Raw genomic sequence first — 24,270 nt, 5'->3', positions numbered from 1 at the left:
ACAGCTCCGCTCTCTGCACAGGTTACACGCAGCACAGCGACAATGTCACAACTTCCTTTAAATAGTAATATCTGGGCACAGAAAGTGGGTTTATATCCTTTGTAGCTATTGAGGAGTATATTTTAATGAAAGGTTTTGTGCCCAGAGTTGAGCTTTAGGCATATGAAGCTATAAGGAAATACAAGAGGGCCCTTCTTTTTCCATTCATTTTTTTGCCACTCCACAGTATGGTTGTGGATGGGACCAACATTTGACCCATGAGCTCAGTTCAGACTAGAGACATCACTAAGGGCACACTGTGCCTTTTTGCTTTTCAGCAAACTGTTCCATCCACAAAAATATTGATTGCTTGCACAATGAAGCCACAGTACCACTTTAGAGCAAAAGATGGCAGCAGAGAAACAAACTTTGCTGGAGAAATTAGACAACAGGTATTTCAGGTTGAGAATTACTGAGCGTTGTTTCCATGCCCTGCAGTAATGATGAGCAAGTCTGAATGAGCTGTATGCAGTTTGAAATAAAGGTCTCCGTACTTTTAGGCTGTATCTGTGCTATACACCAGCAGTTCTGGATGTACATTAAAGATAAACTCTAGACTTGCCTTTTTTCCCACACTTGTAGCAAGCCTTCTCCTGTATTGAACCCGATTCAGAAGCTTAACTAGAATCTTCAGGGGCCTCAATGCAAAAAAAAAAAAAAAAAACCATGATGCACCCCCCCTGAGCCCATCTCGGGGCTCTTTCTGATGTTCTGCAGCAGGCCCCCTTCCTGCAGTCTTGGGGCCCCCGTGCAGTGGTGGAACGTATGGGCACAGTCGCAAATGCAACCTTTGCGACCCGGATAATTCAGCTACTGACCTCACTTATACTAGGAGGCATTTTGGGGAATGCAAGAGGGCACTCAGGAGGATGTAAGGGGGCACTCTGGAGGTACTAAAATAGTATCTCCAGAGTGCTCCCTTAATGCCTCCACAGTGCCCCTTTACTGCCTTCAGAGTGCCCCATTAGTGCTATCTTGGTGCCTCTAGAGTCCTACTTAAATCTTCTAGAGCTGCGGTTGCCAACCAGTGATCCATGATCCATTGATGGTCCACAAGAACATTTTGGTGGTCCCCAGGGGTTCTGCCGCAAATCAACATTGTGGCAGATGTATACCACCCAATATTGTTTCCAGTGTTGTTCTCAATGCGTGCTGACAGTCAATACTGTCAGCACGCGTTGAAACCTGATGCCTGCTTTGTAGTTGCAGCTACTGTGAACTCAGAGGGAGGCTCCGGGAGTAGTGCATAGAGCAGGAGATGAAGGAGGGGATTTCCAATGGGAGCGCTGATCACAGACTTTGGGAGGGAGCACAGAGCTCAAGCACATGGCTGGAAAAGGAGGTGAGATACAATGATGAGTCTGTGCAAGGCAGCAGTGTGATGCAGAGTGCTGCGGGGGAGCAGAGAGACAGAGCATTGTGTGTATAAGGCAGCAGTGTGATCCAGGTGTTGGGGGGTCATAGCCGAAGCATTGTGTGTATAAGGCAGCAGTGTGATCCAGGTGTTGGGGGGTCATAGCCGAAGCATTGTGTGTGTATAAGGCAGCAGCGTGATCCAGGTGTTGGGGAGTCAGAGCCGAAGCATTGTGTGGTTGAGACAAGTAAAATTCATGTTAGTGGTCCGCAGGATTCAAAATTGTGAGTTTAGTGGTCCGTGAGATCCAAAAAAGGTTGGCGACCACTGCTCTAGAGTGCCCCCTTAGTGCCTTCAGAGTGCCCCCTTAGTACAGTAGTATTAAGAGGGCACTCGGGAGGAGGATGTAAGGGGGTGTTTTGGAGGAGGATGTAAATGGGCACTCTGGAGATCCTAAGCTATTAGGCGCTATCTTGAACCCACCTTCATTTCCTAGTTGAACGATTTTAATCATCAATCTCTTTTCAAACTAATCTTTACTTGTCCTTGCCTGTCCCTCACAGCTGTCAGATTTTTATGTCATGGTCTTTTTTTCCCCAAGCATTACAAAAAAAAAGAAAAAAACACATCCCCAGCATCCAGCACCAAGAAACTGATCAGCAAGCTGCACAGCTAAAGTCTGCAGCACCCAGTTCTGTAATATATTGCTCTTGAAAGAGGATCAGTGGGGTGCTGTGAAATTTAAAGGAGCCACGGATCTTCTTTCAGAAACATTAAATCAAAGAACACATCCGTGGGATCCTTTTGGATGTTCATATTGCTCCCTGCTGGCCACTTGGTGCTGCAGACTTTAGCTGTGCAATCTGCTTGAGCATGCTCATCTAAAGGGATGCCAGAGGAATGCTCAGAAACAAAATGAATCAGGCAGAGAAAGCCCATAGCTGCTGAGAGGCAGGCACTGGCAGTACGGATCATGAAGGGAGGGAACTGTTGATGACTGTTACCAATTTGCTATTCGTATGCTGCTAGTCTGGGCAAAGAGCAGCAGAAAGACCCAGTGATGCAGTTATTTGGTATTAAATTCAATTAAATTCTAATTGCATATTGATTGGGGGCAAGGGGGACACATGTAGAAAATATGTGCATACATTACACTTAGCTTTAATTCAGGGGGCATAAAGGAATGATTTGCATGGCTACACCCACTGTCCCAAAATAATGAACAATCCTGAAATTTTTGTGATATGGTGTGGAAAGAGAAATGCGAAAACCTTCTGATCTAAGAGGGCTCTAGCGTGCTGAGCATTACTTACAGATGCCCAACCAGGTCTCTTTCACATGGAAATAGACAGAGAGATCGGGGTTAAAGCCCACTTGATTGAAAGTCGTGGTGGTGGTGGAATACTCCATATAGCAGTGATAGATGCCTGAAAGGGAAAGATGAAAATACAGTTGAATCATTGCTGGGAGCACACGGAGAGGAGAGACCATGGGGTAGATTTACTAAAGGCAAATAGACTAAGTGCAGTTGCACTCTGCAAGGGAATTTGCTCCAGAGTTTAAGTAAATGAGGTCATGCTATACTTTGAAAAGAATACCCAATCAATCACATGCAAGGAAAATAAAAAAACAGCATTTTTGCTTGCACATGGATAATGGAAGTCGGCAGAGCTTCCCCTCATTTACCAAGCTCTGGAGCAAATTTCCTTGCAGATTACAGAGTTTATTTGTCTTTCATAAATCAATGCCCAGGAGTCTGTTTGTCTATAAGTGGCCTGAACAAGGAAGGAATAATAATACGTCTGAAAGATAGGAAGTTCAGACAATTAAAGGAATGGTTTTATTGGTTGCTATAGGTAATACAAACACTCCAATTTCCAACAGTCTTTAGATAACAACCTTCTGCATTTTTAAAAAGAAACCATAACTGCAACTGTAGTTTCCACACTATACATCAAATACAAATTTATTTTTCTGCACAGACACTGCAACCCAGTGCCAAGCTGGTCTCAGAAAACTAATTCCATTACAGAACAATGCAGTTGCTGTGTGTGCTATATACTGTAGTACCCTGTTTCCCCGAAAATAAGACTCCCAAAGATGCGCTAGGTCTTATTTTCAGGGGATGTCTTATTTTTCCATGAAGAAGAATACGGTACACATTTATTGTTGAACAAAAAAAAGGAAATTTATTACCTGTATACGGTACGGTAATAGTTGTCATCACAAACCAGCAAATTATATCCTCCTGTGTCATTTTGATTCCCTACCCCCCCCCTTTTGATCCTCCTGTGTCATTTTTAATTGCTCCTCTGATCCTCTTTGTGTCATTTTAAGTGATCCCACTCCCCCCACACCTGTGCCAGTGGACACCTTCAACAGACATCCCCCCACCCCTTTATCAGGCATTTCCCCCCTACCTCAGTCACCCGTGTGTCCACACAATGTGCCTGACTCCTGCCCCACGTGACTCACTGTCTAATTGTGAGCCCGTCAGGGCAGAGCGAGCAGCAGGCGGCAGCTTGTCCTGGCGGCGGCGTGGGCTCTCTGATTAAAAGAGACCTCGCACTTCCTGTTTGCTGTGGCTGCGCTGCGGCCAACAGCGAGCTGCGCAGGGGCGCCCGCCGCTACGGTCCAGAGTCCAGAGTTACGGTAGCTTCGGGGGGCCTTATGTTCGGGGGAGACCTTATTATCGGGGAGGTCTTATTTTCAGGGGGATGCCTTATATTTCAGTGAGAGGCAAAACTGTAAGTAGGTCTAATTTTTGGGGAAACAGGGTAGCATTGGCTCCATACAGTAAGCGACACTGTGTTCTGGCAACAGGACCGACTAACCGTCTGCTGATGGAATTAGAGAGTTGGGCTGACAGCTTCTCTGCCATTCAGGAGAAGCCTTTGATTTTTAATAATGACCTCTAGTTGGCCGAGGTGGAAAATGTGACATCATCCCCCAGCCTCTCCCCCAATCAGAGGGCTTCACATAATATTCATATAGGACAGTAGACATTCATAGACTTCAGGAGTACTAGAGGAGGTGATCAGTGACTGCAGACTTACAAGAGGGGTGGTAGGAGACTTGAAAATATGCTACATGAGATTGTCAGTCTGGGGATCTGCATTAAGAGGCTGCTAGAAATTACCATCTCTTTACACTGGATCCTTCCACTACTGACTGCTGGGGTCTGCAAAGGGCCATACAACAAAGTACCAAAGGGCTACAAGTTAGGCTCCAGGGCTCTAAGGTTTCCAGGATAGCATTAGCGGTTAAATTACTGGTTTGTGAATGTATTAGATAGAATGAAATAGGGAGGGGGGCTGGGGGATTTATACAACTTCATGAACGTGCCCTTTAAATAAGGCAATTGCATAGTTGCCAAAATTAAAAAAAAAATTTCCAGGGACATTTTGCAGCACAGCTATCAATTGCCACACCCACTTCCCCGAAGCCCCGCCCACTCTGCATAATTAATCTCGCCTACTTATCAGATTATAGGGTCTACTCAATATAGAGAGAATTACAGTAAATTAAAAAGGGAATTTCAAACTTGAGGCTAAAGTATCAGAGTTGGAATAATTCTCCCATTCAGCTGCACTACTTCTGCGTAACATTTATGGGCAGCCTGATTAACATGCGCTTCCAGGGACAATATAAATTACCTGGGACAGGATCCTATTTGCAAGGACTGTCCCAGGAAAAAAGGGACAGTTGGCAAGTATGCAATTGGCTTGTTTCTTGGAATTGCACTTTAAAGCAAACGCATATACCCCCGATATTTGCTTCTCTTTCACTCCCCTGCTCCTCCTTTCAATCCTTCCAGCTCTTTTGATTGAAGGAAATACCTGGTACTTCCAGGTACAGAGTAGCATGTGACAAAAGGACAGTGCTGTCACACAGGGAGATTATAGCCATGTATATCTCCAGCAACTTATATCGCACACAGGACTTTCCTTCCCTTCCGATGACTGAATAGTGACGGCGGTGCAAAAGAAAGTGAATGGATATGTGGAGGTTCCTGTATAGGAAAACCCCAGATTCAAGCGAACTAATGAATGATCTTTATGTTTACACTACTCTGGGGCTGTATGTTATTTTCCAACTGATGTTTCATATAGGAGCAAGAAAAAATACCATCCACTGAATGCAGACACCAATATGTATCACAGCTTTACCATATCCAATGACGCCGATAACACCGATGATGAGAATCCAAACCAGAATTCCGGCGGTGAAACGCAGCAAGATCAGGAAGAGAAGACTGACAACCATGGCAATCGCCAGAGCTCTGTAATACAGACAGAGAGAAGACATGTTATAGAAAGGCGGACTTTCTGTCTGGACCATTGTTAGATATAGATTGCAACAGCCTGATATTTCCAGCCAGCCATTATTCCTCTTTTCACTGAGACTGCATCAATTTTTAGCTCCAAATTGTCCCTCACTTGGAGGGATTGCCCTTTTCTTTTGCTTTTTCCATTTTGCTTTCCCCGGAAAGCCATTTATGGCTCCACCCCAGCACAGCTCTATCAATTATTTAGGCCTCATGCACACTGGACGTTTTTGGAGCTGCTGTTAGCAGCGTCAGACGTTTTTTTTTGCAGCTGCAGAACGCCCATCCATATTATTCTATGGACTCATGCACACATAGAGCTTTTAGGAGCTCCAAGTGGCATAGGCGTTTTACAGCTCCAAAAAAAACCCAGGAACTGTGGGTTCTGGAGCTGCAGCGTCAAGCTGTAAAAACGTCTGACGCTGCTAAAGGCTGAATAACGTGGCTTAACGTGCGTTAAGCCACGTTATACGTTTTTTTTCTTCCATTCAAAATCAATGGTTCCCTATGGGAGCCTATTGATTTGAATGGAAGTCGCACCGCAGGTCGGATCAGGGTGATCAGACTTGCGGCGCGACTTGCGCTGTGAGAATATTGAGGGGGAACTCCACGCCAAAATGGGGAAAAAAAACGGCGTGGGGTTCCCCCCCAGGTTCCAAACCAGGCCATTCGGGTCTGGTATGGAATTTGAGGGTAGCCCCACGCCGAAAAAACGGCGTGGGGTCCCCCCCAAGATCCATACCAGACCCTTATCCAAGCATGCAGCCCGGCATACCAGGAAAGGGGAGGGGACGAGCGAGCAGGCCCCACCCCCCCTGGATCATACCAGGCCACACGCCCTCAACATGGGGGGGTGTGGGTGCTTTGGGGCAGGGGGGGCTCTGCACCCCCCACCTCAAAGCACCTTGCCCCCATGTTGATGAGGACAAGGGCCTCATCCCCACAACCCTGGCCGGTGGTTGTGGGGGTCTGCGGGCAGGGGGCTCATCGGAATCTGAAAGCCCCCTTTAACAAGGGAGCCCCCCAGATCCCGGACCCCCTCCCTATGTGAATGGGTATGGGGTACACTGTACCCCTACTCATTCACCACATGAAAGGCAGTGTATGGAAATAACGACAGGAGACGTTTTGGAAAGTTTATTAAAAATCTTCATCCGGCTCTTCTTGTCTTCTCCTCTCCGGGGGTCTTCTGCTGTCCGCTCCTCTCTGGGGTCTTCTGCTCTTTTGCTGTCCGCCCTTCTGCTGTTCTCTCTTCTTGTCTTCTCCTCTCCGGTCTTCTGCTGTCGGCTCTTCTTCTTCCTCCGGTCCTCCTCCGACGAAGTCTCCGACAATTATGCTGGTCTTTGGTCTCTGCGGCTTATTATATAGCCATTAGGGGCGTGGCCACCAGATGACGTCATCGGGAGACCACACCCCCTTGTGTCACATGTCACATGCTCCACCCCCTTATATGAGACACAGGAGAGTAGCTGCAGACAAATAATGCTCAAACAAATATAAAAAAAATATAAATAAAATCTGCTACTCACACAAGGATCCAGGACCAAGACTTGGCAAAATCCTCAAAAATCTTTTTGCTTAAATTCTGAAAGTTCAAAGAGTTGGCAATTGTTCTAAAATTCATATGAGAGAAAGAGAGAGAGAGAGAAAGAAGAGTGAGACGGATAAAATCTTTTAATCAATAGAGACAGAAAATCAGGGTCAGTCTAGGACTAGGGCTGGCCATACATGTTCAAATGTCTTGTACAATTTTCCTTTAGATTTATCAAAAATCATATACAATGAGGTCAAACGAACTAAACAACTTTCAATTGTATCCAATTAGGCAGGCCCTTGCACTACATAGTTTAAAGGTAAATCCAAAGAAAAACAGTACAAGAAAATTGAACCCGTATGGCCAGCCTAAGAAGACAGTAAAATAATGCAATAGATAGATTCCTTTACTAGATGACCAAGGCAAGGGGATGGCTGACTTACCTGCCCCCATCAGCAAAGGAAAGGCTGCACAAAAACTCCCTATCCAAAATTCCTGCACCTCTTCAGACCCTGGCATATGTGGCACAGTCTGGTCCTTTTTTTTTTTTTCAATTTGGTTTGATATGTTTTCTAAATCACATTTTCAAATAAAACTATAAAATGAAACTAATAATAATAATAAAGCCTCCCGTGCCCAAAATGTAACACTGGATCACCACTACCTCCCAAAACACTAGAGGTGGTCTTTCATTTGAATCGGTTTTCTTATTTTTAAGTGAACTCTAAGGGGTCATGCACAGAGGCATAGAGGCCCTTACAGTATGAAGAGCTAGCTATTTGTTCATACGTCCGGAGTAGCGTTAGTCAATAGAGACCAGCGTCCATACAGACTCACCCCAACATCCAAGTTTGACAGGGACAGGTGCATAGCCCCAAATGTAGACAGGCTGCCAGTGTGCAGATTTATATGCATAAACAAACACAAACACGGTATGGGTCTCTGCACTTGTGTGAATGACCCATAATGTTTTTTTTTTGCCAATTTTCTTTAGATATATATTATTTTACTACCTGAATAGGATTGTTTTTTCTCAATACTTTCATTTCATCTGACAATTACAGTATTAAACAGATTGTAAGCTCTAACGAGCAAGGCCCTCTGATTCCTCCTGTATTGAATTGTACTGTAACTGTATTGCCTTCCCCTACACTGTAAAGCCCTGCGCAAACTGTTGGCGCTATATAAACCCTGTATTATAATAATAATAATAATAAATGTCCATTGCCATATTCAGGCTGCAGTGCCATCTGCAGGCTAAAAAGATACCCAAAAAAAAAAAAAAAGAGTGCAATATATTGTAGCTTACCAGCCCTTAGATGGCTGCGTTAGTTTTAATTTTTCAGGCTAAGAACATTTTCAGCAAGAAATTATCTGTTAAACTTGCTAGAAATGCAGTGTCCTTGCCACTTTCAGGATTCACAAAGCACTAGAGCAGTGATGGCGAACCTTGGGACCCCAGATGTTTTGGAACTATATTTCCCATGATGCTAATGCTCTCTGTAGTATAAGAGTATAATGGGAAATGTATTTCCAAAACATCTGGGGTGCCAAATAGGGATAGATCGATTATCGGCAAGACCGATATATCGGCGGCCAATATGCACTTTCCCCGATATATCGGTATCGACCCCTGAATTGGCCGATATTGCCGATATTTTTGGGACATCCTTCTGCCTTCTTAGGACGCCTCCCTCACTTTGGACAGCCTCGTCTGGAGTCGGGACTAGTCTTGCGGGAGCGTATCACAGCCATACACCCACCCACAGCAGCCTGGTGCCAGCCAGCCACCCACATCCACAGGCCCTGTACCAGCCAGCCACCCACAGGCCCGGTAGCAGCCAGCCAGCCACAGGCACTGTACCAGCCAGCCACTCACAGGCCCTGTACCAGCCAGCCACCCACCCACCCACCGCCCCTGTGCCAGACAGCCAGCCACCCACCACAGGGTGCCAGACAGCCAGCCACAGCCCCTGTGCCAGCCACCCACCTACCACAGGGTGCCAGCCAGGCAGCCACCCACCACAGGGTGCCAGCCAGCCACCCACCACAGGGTGCCAGACAGCCAGCCACCCACCACAGGGTGCAAGCAAGCCAGCCATTAAGCATTAAACAAAAATTAACATGTTCAGTACCAGATTTGTGTCAAAAATTGTCTTTATTTTTCAAAACTTTAAATGTACAAAATATCGGCCCATATTGGCCAATACCGATACGTTGTGACCAAAATATCAGTATCGGCTCTGGAAAAAACCATATTGGTCTATCCCTAGTGCCAAAGTTCCCCTTCGTTCCCCAAGGAGTTTTCAACACAAAGGACTGCAGAGGTCTACTTTCTCTACTTTCTTTATTTCTCTCCAACTGGAAGCCCCCTGGACAGGTAGGAAGGGGTCACTACTCTGACTCTACTCGAAAGATGATGATACAGAATTTCATATGCTTAAATGTAACATAATTGTAAAAGAGGGATAATTTTACCAGTAGCAGAGAGGTAGCTTGAATGTAGATATAGTTTAATTCAGTGGAATTAAAGATATGGCATTCGCCTAATCAGTAATTAATCATAGACATATGTTCCTCAATTTGAATTTTAAAATGGACAGAGCAAGCCACTAGACCAGAAGTGACACATAGGTACCAAAAAAAATTCCCCCGTTCCTATAGATATAGAAATGTCACCTCCCTGAAGTATCAAAGGGAAGATCTAGTCAATTAATCTACGGGCCCAGCAGAGGACAAAGCCTGTTCACTCTAGAGGCTCCTGAATGTCTGCCAACCGCTGATTTATAGTAAAGATCAGAGAAATCCCCAAAACCGCTATATGGAGGCCGATCATGAAAGCCAAGCAGTGATTGGTCTTGTTGTGATCCGACTGAGGAGCTGGTGTTGGAAATCCTATCCCTGACCCAGGGGTTAGAATCATTCATGGCCCATAGAACTCTGGTTCCTTTAGAACCAGGACATCCATTTAATTGAAATATGTGGACCTCAAAAGTGCTCAGAGAACCCCATGCATTTAACTAAGCAACCACCAGGTTCAACAAACTGTTCATTGCTACCTCCTATGTGGCAATGCTTGATCATTTGATAGGTCACACGGGAATCAAGCACTGCGCTATAGTATATGGGGGTGCCATGGCTGTACACCAACTATCAATTCAGCAATTTTATAGTAAATTTTACTATAACGTATATCTACAAGAAAGGGGGAATTTTATTGGCACCTAAGTGTCACTTCTGGTCTACAAGCTTGCGCTGTCCTTTTCAAATTTTAATTGAGAAACATACATCTATGAATGATTACAGATTAAGGAAATCATGCTGCTTTTATATTTATGTATCCCACTTTTACATTTATGTTACATTATACATGAAGCCGGTCTGGCTGGATCTAGGCACAAAAACTGCCGTTATTTCTGAGCAACTAAGGGCACTGAGTAAAACACAGCAAAAATAGGTAGAACATTGGATGATCTTGGTCTTACGTGGCAGCATCTGTAATCTGTTTCTTCGTGTCATTACTGCTCATGTTGTCAATAGTAAAATTAGAAGGAAAGGTCATATCGACTTGGGGAAAACACCTGTTAAAGACTGAGATCAGAAATAAATTCATATTAATGCATGGAGTGGTGACAAATCAGGAAACATAAGTCACAACCATTACACCATAAGTATAGAGAGACACAAACAGGCTTGTTCAAGCTGGTAGAAAAAAGACCAATTTATGAAATTCAGAGCCATTAAAATTGGGGCCATAAGTGGCCAATTTCCTGGGACTGACAACTGGATTTTTCAATCTGGCTTTCAGATTCATGCCCATCTAGAGTGTGCCTTTTTTAAAATCCATTGTTACAATGGAATATTTTCCCATTACAGGTTGTCTAAAGTGTGATTTGACAGTAAACCCTATTTATTTATCACCTACCTTTGGAATGGCATTTGGGGCTTACAATATATGGGTAGCATAACCTAACAACTTATGTTCCCAACAACACTACATTTCTAGGCTATTTGACTACAAGCCCATTTCAAATTTCCCAAACGCAGACAAATACATACACACAGGAGATCAAAGCAACAAGGGTATAGGACAGTGTTAGTCCCTTTCCCGACATTCTAACCTGCTAATTCAGCTAGAACTTTACTCTACTGTCACCTTCAACTGATATCACTTTAAGCCCAAGCATATGCATACACCATGGCTGGGTACTGTGCACTGAGTTTTAGATGGCATGTGGACGCATGACTGCCAGTTCCAAATCATAAATGGTGAGGAAAGCTATTGAGCCCTGTGTTCCATTTTGATGAATGTGTTGCCCACATCCTACAGCCAATAAGCAGCAGCAGACACAGGTAGGGGGGCTATGTTATTTACAGAAAAGGTTTCTTTCCTGGTGAAGACCCAGTTACTGTGCTGTCGTAAAACACAACTATCAAATCCAGTTTTTAGTTTCCAATGGGGTTTATTAGGAATTTTTAGTTGAAAAGATAGAACACAGCAAGTATATATAGTAAACAGAGTACATTGGTTGTGTTCCAAAGTACCACAAAAGGCTGTTAGCATAATAAAGATATAACAGAACTTTGTGTGGTAAGTGTGGTTTACGCTATGCACAGGACTCTCAAATGATCAGTCCAGTACACAGCGACGGCATACCCTCCCCCGCCCAATCATTACAAAGCTCTCTCCCAGCAACTTATCACCGAGGGGCAGGGGAGGGGGAGATGCTGCGACGCACGGACGAACACTCGGCCCTTGAATTGGGGTCTTACAAATTGCGAACCACATCCCCGTCATCCCTATCACACAGCATTTCCCCAGTGTAAAGAAATGGGTACATAATGTACCGTGAATTACTTTGTACGGCCAGGTGGCTTCAAAGAGCACGAAAGGAGAAGAAGAAGAAAGAGAATAAATAGAGAGAAAAGAAAAAAAAAAAGGGAGGTAATCTTGACAGAGACAAGTGTGCGCTATAACCTATCAAGATACCAGTAATCTAAGCACCCTATGTGGCAAATGAGAGATTTAATCCATGGGTCCCATATTTTTTCAAAAAGAGCAATTTTATCGTTTAAGACCACCGAAAGGCGTTCATTCACCATGATCCAGGACAGTTTAGATTTAACCAGACCAAACTGGATTGATGGAGACCCCCACGATCTAGCGAAGGCAGTTTTAGCCGCCTTAAAAATAAATGTCACCAGTTGACCCCTGTATCTCAGTGTCCCCTCCACCGGTCGCCTCAGAAGTGCCGTATGGAAGACCTGATAAGGTTTATCTGGGTGAGTGAGTAAATAAAGTTATAAGTATAGATACAAAATTTCTTTACTTTTGGGCATGTCCACCAAATGTGAAACATCCTGCCCTCCATACCACAACCTCTAAAGCACAGCGACGAGGCCCCTGGGACACACGATGCTACTTTCACTGGTACCATATACCATCTTATACCATTTATATCACTTTCCTATTTATTCATATAGAACTGCTTAATGGAGGCAGAATGTAGCATGGCATATATTTTAGAAATGTGACCAGTGTGTTTGTCAAAATTCCTGCAAAAATATTCCATCGCCATAGAGGTAGTTAAGTCAGAAGTTCTATGTTATACGGCCATGAAATCTTGTTATAGCGATAGAACTCTAAATTAAGGAGCTGATATTTTTCAACATTAATTTCGACAGGACACCTCTGTGATAACATAGATCTGCAATTCATAGTAAGCCTTTATTGGTCCACCAGGAAATACTTTGAGTATGGAGACCCGGGCTGAATGCAGGATTACCAAACAACGGAGCCATAGGGGTATGAGGAGACTTGAAACCATATGTTGTCGCTAGTCTATCCCACAGGTGTAATGAAAACTACAGAGTTGGGCATAACATAGTTGGTCTATCTTTTGCTTTCAGCCACATCAGATGGCTAATGTCCCTAGTTGGACAGTGAGATGATTCGAGATCCATCTATACCGTGCGGGGCTGTCGTGTATGAAAGCGGATCAGCTGGGACAATAGTGCAGCTTGATAACACTTATGTAAATCTGGTACACCCAGTCCTCTTTTGGAACACTTTCAAGTCGATTATATTTATCAATATCAGGAGGGTTCTAAACAAGTATAATATTCTAGGCAGGACATTCATTTTTATCAAATATAGTCCACCAAACCATGATGGAGGGTTATTGGACCACCTGTTAAGGTCTTTCACCAATTTTATATCGTGACGGAAAATTTATTTGGTACAATGTGGAAAGAGATGGAGTTAGATGAATACCTAGGTATGGAATAGTATCTGAATGCCACTGGAAGGGAAATTAGTTTTGTATGGTATGGATAGTGTGGGCCTCTAGGGATAAGTTAAGCCCTAGGGATTTTGAATGGTTAATCCTTAGACCAGAGATTGAAGTAAAGCGTCTCAACACCTTATATAAATTGGGTAGCGAAGTGACTGGGGATGAGAGGAGCATTAAAATGTCATCCGCAAATAAGGCGCACTTGTGCTCTCGATCTCCTCAATATATCCCTTGAATATCAGGAGTGTTTCTCATCTTGATAGCCAGGGGCTCCAGGGTCAAAATGAACAAAAGTGGAGATAGTGGAGATAGGGGGCATCCCTGTCTTGTACCCCTATGTATCTCAATGGGTTGGGATTTTTATCCCTTAATGGAAAGACTGGCCATGGGTCCACTATAGATAGCGTTTAAGGTAGCCAGGACATTTGAGCCAAATCCATATCATTCTAGTGTAAAAAAACAGATAGTTTCATCCTGACGTTGGAGCCCTTTTTGAGGACGGTCCGGGCTAATGATGACACCGCAGGGCTATTGGTCTCCTCATCTCTCGCACCGAAAGTAGCGGCATACGCTGACGATTTCCTCTTTTTCCTCACCAAACTACTCACCTCTCTCCCCAATCTTTTGCAGGAGTTCCGTACTTACGAAACCTTATCGGCGTACAAAATAAACCAACAAAAATCCGAAGCATTTCCGGTTGTGATGCCGTCTGCCCTATCAGCCCTACTTAGGGCCGATTTTCCTTTTAAATGGAGCTCCTCCCATATCACATATGTTGGCATTTCCCTCCCAAGTTGCCCTGTTCGGCTATTTGAGTGCAACTTTCCTCCTCTTCTCGCTCAAATCCGGAGAGATTTGGAGGGTTGGCAAACAGGTATGTTCTCGTGGTTTGGAAGGTGTAATATTATCAAGATGAACGTAATGCCCCGTCATCTTTATGTGCTCCAGGCTCTCCCTATTGTCGTCCCTCCGGCCTTCCTCAGAAGGGTGAATAAAACTTTTCGGGAATTCCTCTGGATTAGAGGCCCCTCCCCCCCGCCTGGTGTTGAAGATCCTGCGGATGCCCAAACTCAGTGGAGGAATGGCCTTACCAGACGCGGCGCTCTATTATACGGCTTGCCATCTGTCTAAAGTCGTGGATTGGTTCCGACACAGGGCCCTGAAGCAATGGGTTCAAATCGAGCGGTTGGTTGGGGAGTCTCCCCTGTGGAGCTCATCTTCCCCTCCGAAACTGCTGGCTGCGCATCCGATGGTTGGCGCTATGTCGGGCAGAAGACTTGCCAGGAGGGCCAGCTTGCTCCCTCCTGGCTGTCCCCCCTGCTCCCTGTGATTGACAACCCGGATTTTTCTCTGGGAATGAACGACCCCTGCTTCTGTACTCTGAAGGCTAAAGGCCTCTATAAAGCTAGACATTTTATTCGTCAGGGACAATGGGTTTCCAGGCTGATACTATGTTCCGATCACACCTTTGATATGCTATTGTTTTGGCAAAAGATACAACTTTCTTGCAATCTCTGCCGCCAGCGGCCTCCTTTTCCAGACGCCTTGCGCCCCTCGAGGATCTTTGTGCTGGGGAATCCCCTCTGCGCCATGCAGTCTCCCTGCTTTATCGTCTGCTGTCTGTCCCTGGACCCAGCTTCAGACCTTCATATATCGCTCAGTGGGAACGCGATTTGGACTTCTCTCTTTTAGATCACCAGGTTGACCGTCTCCTATTTTTCACATACAAAACCTCCATCTGCTCTAAGTACCAGGAGGCTGGGTATACATTTTTTACCAGATGGTCCTATACCCCGGTCAGACTCCATAAAATGTTTCCCTCCTGTTCTGACCTCTGCTGGAGATGCGGGGAGGGAGAAGGCTCCCTTCTCCATATTTTTTGGTCCTGCAACCGTTTACAGTCTTTTTGGCCGACGGTACCACGCATTACTCAAAAATTTACTGATCACACCCTCACTGTAGACCCGGCCCTTTTCCTTCTCCATCACCATGAGTTTCCGAGGGCGTCCTATCGGAAATCGATCCTGCCGCTTCTGCTCACGGTGGCCAGGAGTTGCATTCCCCTGCTCTGGAAACAGTCCCAGCCCCCCATGGTGGCTATGTGCCTACGTAAAGTGGCATATATTAATGAGATGGAGGACCTTGTGGCTGTCGAGCGGGGTACAAGAGACGGGTTTCTCAAGCGATGGCATTATTGGCATGAGTTCACGTTTTCCGCTGAATACAAAGACCAATAGGCACTCTATCCGGTTGGTCGGCCGTCTCTACCCTCTCCCCCCCTCACCTTCTCCCCCACCTTCTCTTCTTTTCATCTCCCCCTCTTCCCCCCACCCTCCTTATTCTTACCTTTCTTCCTAAGCTGCGCTTCTCCTATTTATTTTTTCTCTCGCTTAAACCCGACTCCGGGTAAGAAAATCACTCCCTTTCCTCCCGGGCATGCTTGCAGTCGGGATACCATCTGGAAGATGCTGTGGTGACCTGCTCCCTTGGGTGAGCTCCCTCGTTCCCGTATTCCGGCAATATGATAGATGCCGGTGGGGATGAGGGTTGCCCTTGGGTTGTACCGCTCTGCCAACATTTCCCGCGCTCCTTGACACAGTCAGCTCTAGAAAAGGTTGCCCGATTGACTCATGTCCGAGATGCCTGTTCATATAGATTGCAGACTGTTCACACGACCACATACGAGATGCTTACATGCCTATTTATCTGTTTCACAAGTGTATTTAATATCTCTGTGCATCTTTGTTCTACATAACTGTTACCGATTGTACGGTTTGCCTTTAATGCCTAAATAAATAAAGAATTTACAAAAAAAAAAAAAAAAACAGATAGTCCAATAAAAGAGAATCAAAGGCTTTATGAAGGTCCAAGGATAACAGCATGCCTCTCCGAATCTCTTGCCCATCCCAGTCGGAATGTAAGTCAGATATGTCCATCAGCCTTCTTGTTTGGTCTCGTGCCTGTTTATTGGGGACAAATCCTACTTGGTCTGGGTGGATGTATCTGAGAATGAAGGTGTTCAAATTAGAGATCGACCGATTATCGGCAACACATATATCGGGGGCTGATATGCACTTTCCCCGATATATATCGGAATCGGCCCCTGAGGTTACCGATATTGCCCATATTTAGGGAAAGTGCATGTCCTGGGGTGATGCCTACAGCTAGAGGCATCACCCCGGTACCAGTGTCCATAGCTGACGGTCAGCTGACTTGTAATGACAACCGATGCGGCTGAGAAGCCACTCGGCTGTCATTACAAGGAGCGGAGGGGACGTCCCCCCCTCCCTCCGCCTTCCACGGCTCACCCGGGTCTCCCGTCTCACCGGGAGACCCGGGCATCCTACCTCCACCGCCGCTGCCGAAGAGAAGACCCGGTGTAGCATGAAGATGTGTTCCCGTGAAAGCTGGTATCCCTGCCGCAAGTACGCATGCGCCAGTCTCTGTGTAAAAATCCCGGAAGTAGAGTCATGACATCACTTCCGGGTACTAGGTGCCGAATTAAAAAAACTGACAGCATTCAAAACAGCCAAACTTGGCGTTTTGAATGCTTTTCAGTGCCAAAGTGGGGTTTTGGGTCTTTTAGACCCCCATCCCTCCACAAGGAGTACCTTTAGAAAAAAACATTTTTTTTACATGTCCGAAAATATTGGCCGATACCGATATCCGATGACCAAAATATCGGTATCGGCATTAAAAAAACAATATCGGTCGATCACTAGTTCAAATAGGAGGCTAGGATCTTTGTCTAAATCCAGTTTTAATGGGTCCGTTTTCTTCTTTTTCACCCCCCTCCCTCCCACCATGTCATAGCCCTCTCCTCTTCTGGTAATGTCTAATTACTGTCTGTGTTGACCCGGCTCCACAGTCCCTCCCCTTCCAATCTTGCATAACCTTTTTTGTAACCGCTGGAGAGCAGCAAAAGGAATACTAAAGAGTAACAGCTCTGAGACTGCTGGGGCTGCTGAAATAACACCCAAGGTGGCAGCACCCAGTATTAGTCTCAGGGCTCAGGTAAATAACATGCTTAAATTGTATTAAATATGTACAGCGCTCAGCATAAAGGAGTATACCCCTTTTAATCCATTGGCTGCCAGGCCTTGTGCTCCACTTTTAAAAACTTAGCTGGCCAGGCCATTTTTGCAATTTTTCCTCTGCTTTTCTATTTTTCCCTTACAGCTTTCAGAGTTTGTTAAAGACCCCCCACCCCAAAACCATATATTTTCTTTAAGCACATGACCAGTAGAATACAAATAAGGTGCTACTGATTTTTAGGGCACAATGATTTTTGGGCAAATGTTTATCAAAATAATATTTTTGCTAAAATACACTAAAATCATTATTAGCAGATAAAAACACAGCACATTTTACAAAATTCCTGCTAAATATAAAAGCTAACCTGTATTGAGTTTATAAATACCCACTTTTTGTAAATTTTCGATTGCGCCTTTTTGCGAAATGGTGAAAATCAAAGAGTATGCAAAAATGGAAATATCTAAATTTCTCAAAAAAATCTAGAGGTTTTCATTGTTCTCTTACAGCTTTCAGAGCCATATACAAACCCAATTCCAAAAAAGTTGAGAAACTGTAAAAAATTGTGAATGAAAACAGAATGCAATGATATGGAAGTTTCAATTTCAATATTTTATTCAGAATACAACATAGATGACATATCAAATGTTTAAACTGAGAAAATGTATAATTTTAAGGGAAAAATACGTTGATTTTAAATTTCATGGCATCAACACATGTCAAAAAAGTTGGGACAAGGCCATGTTTACCACTGTGTGGCATCCACTCTTCTTTTTATAACAGTCTGCAAACGTCTGGGGACTGAGACAAGTTGCTCAAGTTTAGGAATAGGAATGTTGTCCCATTCTTATCTAATACAGGATTCTAGTTGCTCAACTGTCTTAGGTCATCTTTGTCGCATCTTCCTCTTTATGATGCACCAAATGTTTTCTATGGGTGAAAGATCTGGACTGCAGGCTGGCCATTTCAGTACCCGGATCCTTCTTCTACGCAGCCATGATGTTGTAATTAATGCAGTATGTGGTCTGGCATTGTCATGTCGGAAAATGAAAAGAGACGACATCTAGATGGGAGCATATGTTGTTCTAGAACTTGGATATACCTTTCAGCATTGATGGTGCTTTTCCAGAAGTGTAAGCTGCCCATGCCACACGCACTCATGCAACCCCAAACCATCAGAGATGCAGGCTTCTGAACTGAGCGCTGATAACTTGGGTTGTCCTTTTCCTCTTTAGTCCGGATGACATGGCATCCCAGTTTCCCAAAAATAACTTCGAATTTTGATTCGTCTGACCACAGAACAGTTTTCCACTTTGCCACAGTCCATTTTAAATGAGCCTTGGCCCAGAGAAAACACCTGCGCTTCTGGATCATGTTTAGATATGGCTTCTTTTTTGGCCTACAGAATTTTAGCTGGCAACGGCGAATGGCACGGTGGATTGTGTTCACTGACAATGTTTTCTGGAAGTATTCATGAGCCCATGTTGTGATTTCCATTACAGTAGCATTCTTGTATGAGATGCAGTGCCATCTAAGGGCCCGAAGATCACGGCCATCCAGTATGGTTTTCCGCCTTGACCCTTACGCACAGAGATTGTTCCAGATTCTCTGAATCTTTGGATGATATTATGCACTGTAGATGATGATAACTTCAAACTCTTTACAATTTTTCTCTGACAAACTCCTTTCTGATATTGCTCCACAATTTTTCACCGCAGCATTGGGGGAATTGGTGATCCTCTGCCCATCTTGACTTCTGAGAGACACTGCCACTCTGAGAGGCTCTTTTTATACCCAATCATGTTGCCAATTGGCCTAATAAGTTGCAAATTGGTCCTCCAGCTGTTCCTTATATGTACATTTAATTTTTCCGGCCTCTTATTGCTACCTGTCCCAACTTTGTTGGAATGTGTAGCTCTAATGAAATCCAAAATGAGCCAATATTTGGCATGACATTTCAAAATGTCTCACTTTCAACATTTGATATGTTATATATATTATATTGTGAATAAATTATAAGTTTATGAGATTTGTAAATTAGTCCATTCCTTTTTCTTACTCACAATTTGTACAGTGTCCCAACTTTTTTGGAATTGGGTTTTATTTTGTAAAAGTACATGACCTGTAGTATAAAAAGAAGGTGCTATGGATTTGAACACCCTGCGAAATTTGCGGAAAAGTTTATCAAAACATATACATATATATATATATATATATATATATATATATATATATATATATATATATATATATATATATATATATATATATATACATACATATAGTATCTTTTGATGTGACAACACTGAAGAAATTAAACTTTGCTACAATGTAAAGTAGTGAGTGTACAGCTTGTATAACAGTGTAAATTTGCTGTCCCCTCAAAACAACTCAACACACCATTATTGTCTAAACTGCTGGCAACAAAAGTGAGTACACCCCTAAGTGAAAATGTCCAATTGGGGCCCAATTAGCCATTTTCCCTCCCCGGTGTCATGTGACTCATTAGTGTTACAAAGTCTCAGGTGTGTTAAATTTGGTGTTATCGCTATCACTCTCTCATACTGGTCACTGGAAGTTCAACCTGGCACCTCATGGCAAAGAACGCTCTGAGGATCTGAAAAAAAAAATTGTTGCTCTACATAAAGATGGCCTAGGCTATAAGAAGATTGTCAAGACTCAGAAATGAACTGCAGCACGGTGGCCATGACCATACAGCTGTTTAACAGGACAGCTTCCACTCAGAACAAGCCTTGCCATGGTTGACCAAAGAAGTTGAGTGCATGTGCTCAGTGTCAAATCCAGTGGTTGTCTTTGGGAAATAGATATGCTGCCAGCATTGCTGCAGAGGTTGAAGGGGTGGAGGGTCAGCCTGTCAGTGCTCAGACCATAGGCTGCACGCTGCATCAAATTGGTCTGCATGGCTGTCGTCCCAGAAGGAAGCCCCTTCTAAAGATGATGCACAAGAAAGCCTGTAGTTTGCTGAAGACAAGCAGACTAAGGACATGGATTACTAGAACCATGTCCTGTGGTCTGATGAGACCAAGATAAACTTATTTGGTTCAGATGGTGTCAAGCGTGTGTGGCGGCAACCAGGTGGGGAGTACAAAGACAAGGGAGTTTCATGGTCTGGGGCTGCATGAGTGCTGCCGGAATTGGGGAGCTACAGTTCATTGAGGGAACCATGAATGCCAACTTGTACTGTGACATACTGAAGCAGAGCATGATCCCTTCCCTTCGGAGACTGGGCCACAGGGCAGTATTCCAACATGATAAAGACCCAAAACACACCTCCAAGATGACCACTGCCTTGCTAAAGAAGCTGAGGGTAAAAGTGATGGACTGGCCAAGCATGTCTCCAGACCTAACCCTATTGAGCATCTGTGGGGCATCCACAAATGGAAGGTGGAGGAGCGCAAGGTATCTAACCTCCACCAGCTCCATGATGTCATCATGGAGAAGTGGAAGAGGACTTCAGTGGCAACCTGTGAAGCTCTGGTGAACTCCATGCCCAAGAGGGTTAAGGCAGTGCTGGAAATTAATGGTGGCCACACAAAATATTGACAATTGGGACCAATTTGGAATTTTCACTTAGGGGTGTACTCATTTTTGTTGCCAGCAGTTTAGACATTAATGGTTGTTTATTGAGTTATTTTGAGGGGACAGCAAATTTACCACTATTATACAAGCTGTAAACTCACTACTTTACATTGTAGCAAAGTATTATTTCTTCAGTGTTGTCACATGAAAAGATATAATAAAATATTAACAAAAATGTGAGGGGTGTACTCACTTTTGTGTGATACTATATATATTTATTTCACTACAAATTCTCTAAAATAAATTTTTAGCAGATATAAACAAAGCAAATTTCACAAAATACCTGCTAAATTTCATCTAAATATAAAAGCTTAACCTATATTGAGTTAACAAATATCATAACAACAAATATTTGTTATTTTTAAAATACCCAAAAATGTAAAGAACCACATTTCTCTAAAAATCTGAAGGTTTTCATTGCTCTCCCTTCCCCCCCCCCCCCCCCCAACCATATATTTTCTGAAAGCATAGGACCAGTAGAATAAAAGGAAGGTGCTACTGATTTTTAAGGCCCCGGATATTTGCACAAATGTTTACCAAATCAATATTTTCACTATAAATACACTAAAATAATTTATAGCAGATACAAACACAGAAAATTTTACAAAATTACTAAATCCCTACTAAATATCAAAGCTTAACCTGTACTGAGTTAATAACAAATATTTGTAAATTTTTAATTGCACCTTTATGCGAAATGGTGAAAACTGAACGCACACAAAACTGTAAATAACCAAATTTCTCTAAAAATCTGGAGGTTTTCATTTTTCACTTTCAGGTTTTTTAAAAGACCCCCCAAACTATAAATTTTCTGAAATCAAAGGGCCGGTAGAAAAAAACTGAAGGTGCTGCTGATTTTTAAGGCCCCGCGATATTTACGCACATGTTTGCCAAAACAATATTTTCGTTAAAAATGCACTAAAATCATTATTAGCAGATACAAACATAGCAAAGTTTACAAAATCCCTGCTAAGTTCCTTTTAGCCCCCGTTCACACTGGGGCGACCTGTCAGGCGACCTGGTCACCTGACAGGTCGCCGTAGGTCGCCTTCCATAGAGAAGCTGCGGACCCGTTCTAATAGGAGCGACACGAGTGGCTCCGACTTAGAAAAAGGGTCCGGAGCTTCTTTGGGGCGACCCGGAGCGACCTGCATAGACTTCGATGTTATGAAGTCCGTGCCGGCCGCTCCGAGGTCGCGGTGCGAGCAGCGCGCCACGACCTATAAGGTCACCCGGCAAAGTAGCGTCGCCCCAGTGTGAACGGGGCCTTAAATATAAAAGCTAAAATGGTATTAAGTTAATAAATAACAAATATTTGTATATTTTAAATTGTGCCTTTTGGAGAAATAGTGAAAATCAGACGTACGCAAAAATTTCTCTAAAAATCTGGAGGTATTCCTTTTTCACTTACAGCTTTCAGAGTTTCTAAAAGACCCCCCATATATTTTCTGAAAGCACATGGCCAGTAGAATAAAAAGAAGGTGCTAGTGATTTTTAAGGCACCGCGATATTTGCACAAATATTTATCAAACCAATATTTACGCTAAAAATACACTAAAATCATTATTAGTGGATTCATATGTCAAGGTGCCAGGAAACCAGACCACATGGGGATGCAGGTAAAATAAAGCAGTTTATTGGAGAAACAACAATAAACGCACAGCAAGAGTCAAGAAGTGAGAACAGGAACAAGCCAGGGTCAAGTCCAGAAGCGGGTAGTCATCCAAGTCGGGATCGAGTTCAGAAGCAGGTCGTCTGCCGATGTGGGGTCGAGAGCCAGGAGAGTCGTCACCCAAGTCAGGTCATACACAGAGAAGCACAGAGAACAGAAGAGTCCTAGCAGAGATGCACCTTGGAGCACAAACACAAGGTCAAGGACTGCAACCCATCAGGTGATAGATATAGTCAGGTTTGCAGTATCATCACTGTGTGACACCAAGGCAGCAGGCAAGTTATGATGCAATCAGAGTTTATAAAAGGCAGCAGTCTGCACATGTCCAAGATGGCTGCCAACAGGAGGGCAAGGTAAGAGCTTGACAGTACCCTCCCCTCAAAGGCCTCTCCTCAGCAGAGCAAAAAACTGTTTCTGAGGAAAATGAGCATGGAAAGCGCAGAGAAGGGCGGGAGCATGAACATCAGTGGAGGGAACCCAGGAGCTCTCCTTAGGACCATAACCCTTCCAGTGCACCAGTTATTGAACCTGACCTTGGTACAGGCGAGAATCTAAGATGCTGCTAACCTCATACCCCTTATGGTTGCCCAAAGGAATAGGATGAGGAAGTGAAGAAGTATAGTGATTGCAAACCAGTGGCTTCAAAAGTGAAACATGAAAAAGACATTGGAGATAGGCATGCCAAGGGGAAGACTAACGGCACTGCTTTCACCTTACAGTGGATGTGAAAAGGCTCCTATAATCAATGCAAGGTCTCAACTCACTCCCCTTTTTCTTTACGAAGAATAAACCGGCACCCGCTGGAGAAGTGGACTTTGAATGTGCCCCGAGCAAGCGCATCCGCAGTGTACTCCTCCATGGCCTTATTCTCCGCAACCGAGAGAGGATAAACCCTGCCACAGGGGGGAATGGCCCCATGGCCCCAGGTTGCAAGTCTATGGAACAATCTTACGAACTATGAGGAAGGGTCCAGCGTGCACCTTGTCAAATACATCTTGATACTCACAATATTCAGTAGGCAACACTGAATCTGAGGAGGTATAATGTACCTTAACAGGCCCATGGATACAAACAGCGCCACACTGTGGAGACCAAGAGAAGATCTCGACCGACTGCCAATCAAAAGTCGGATTATGTTTCTGAAGCCAAGGGTACCCCAAAACAATGGAGTAGTGTGGGGACTAAATAACCTGGCAACAGGTTGACTCCCTGTGAACAGCCCCTATCCCCATATCAACCGAAACACGTGTCTCGTGGGTAACCTGTGTCAGTTACAGGGGTCTGCCATCAATCGCCTCGATAACTAGTGGAGAAACACGAAACTGCAAGGATTTGGAGTTTGCAGTAGCAAATGCACTGTCAATAAAATAACCGCCTGCACCGGAGTCTATTAACACCTGAGTAACCATCGAACCCGCT

The 24,270-nt window shown here is 44.1% G+C and overlaps 1 protein-coding gene across 1 annotated transcript in view; it reads right to left on the bottom strand.

Annotated features, from left to right (window-relative positions):
• Positions 1-24,270, bottom strand: part of SLC44A4 (solute carrier family 44 member 4) — a 183,622-nt gene that overhangs the window by 39,205 nt on the left and 120,147 nt on the right. Inside the window, exons 8-11 of the mRNA XM_082264094.1 lie at positions 10,740-10,845; positions 7,250-7,333; positions 5,563-5,675; positions 2,707-2,820 (exon numbers count right to left, since the gene is read on the bottom strand). Coding sequence (XP_082120220.1) covers positions 2,707-2,820; positions 5,563-5,675; positions 7,250-7,333; positions 10,740-10,845 — 417 coding nt within the window. The remainder of the gene's footprint in view (positions 1-2,706; positions 2,821-5,562; positions 5,676-7,249; positions 7,334-10,739; positions 10,846-24,270) is intronic.

The sequence above is a fragment of the Pelophylax lessonae genome, assembly GCF_965119305.1.
Source record: "Pelophylax lessonae genome assembly, chromosome: 7".
Lineage (NCBI taxonomy): Eukaryota > Metazoa > Chordata > Amphibia > Anura > Ranidae > Pelophylax > Pelophylax lessonae.
Note: the sequence above shows the minus strand (reverse complement) of the source record. Positions and strands in the feature narration are given on the sequence as shown.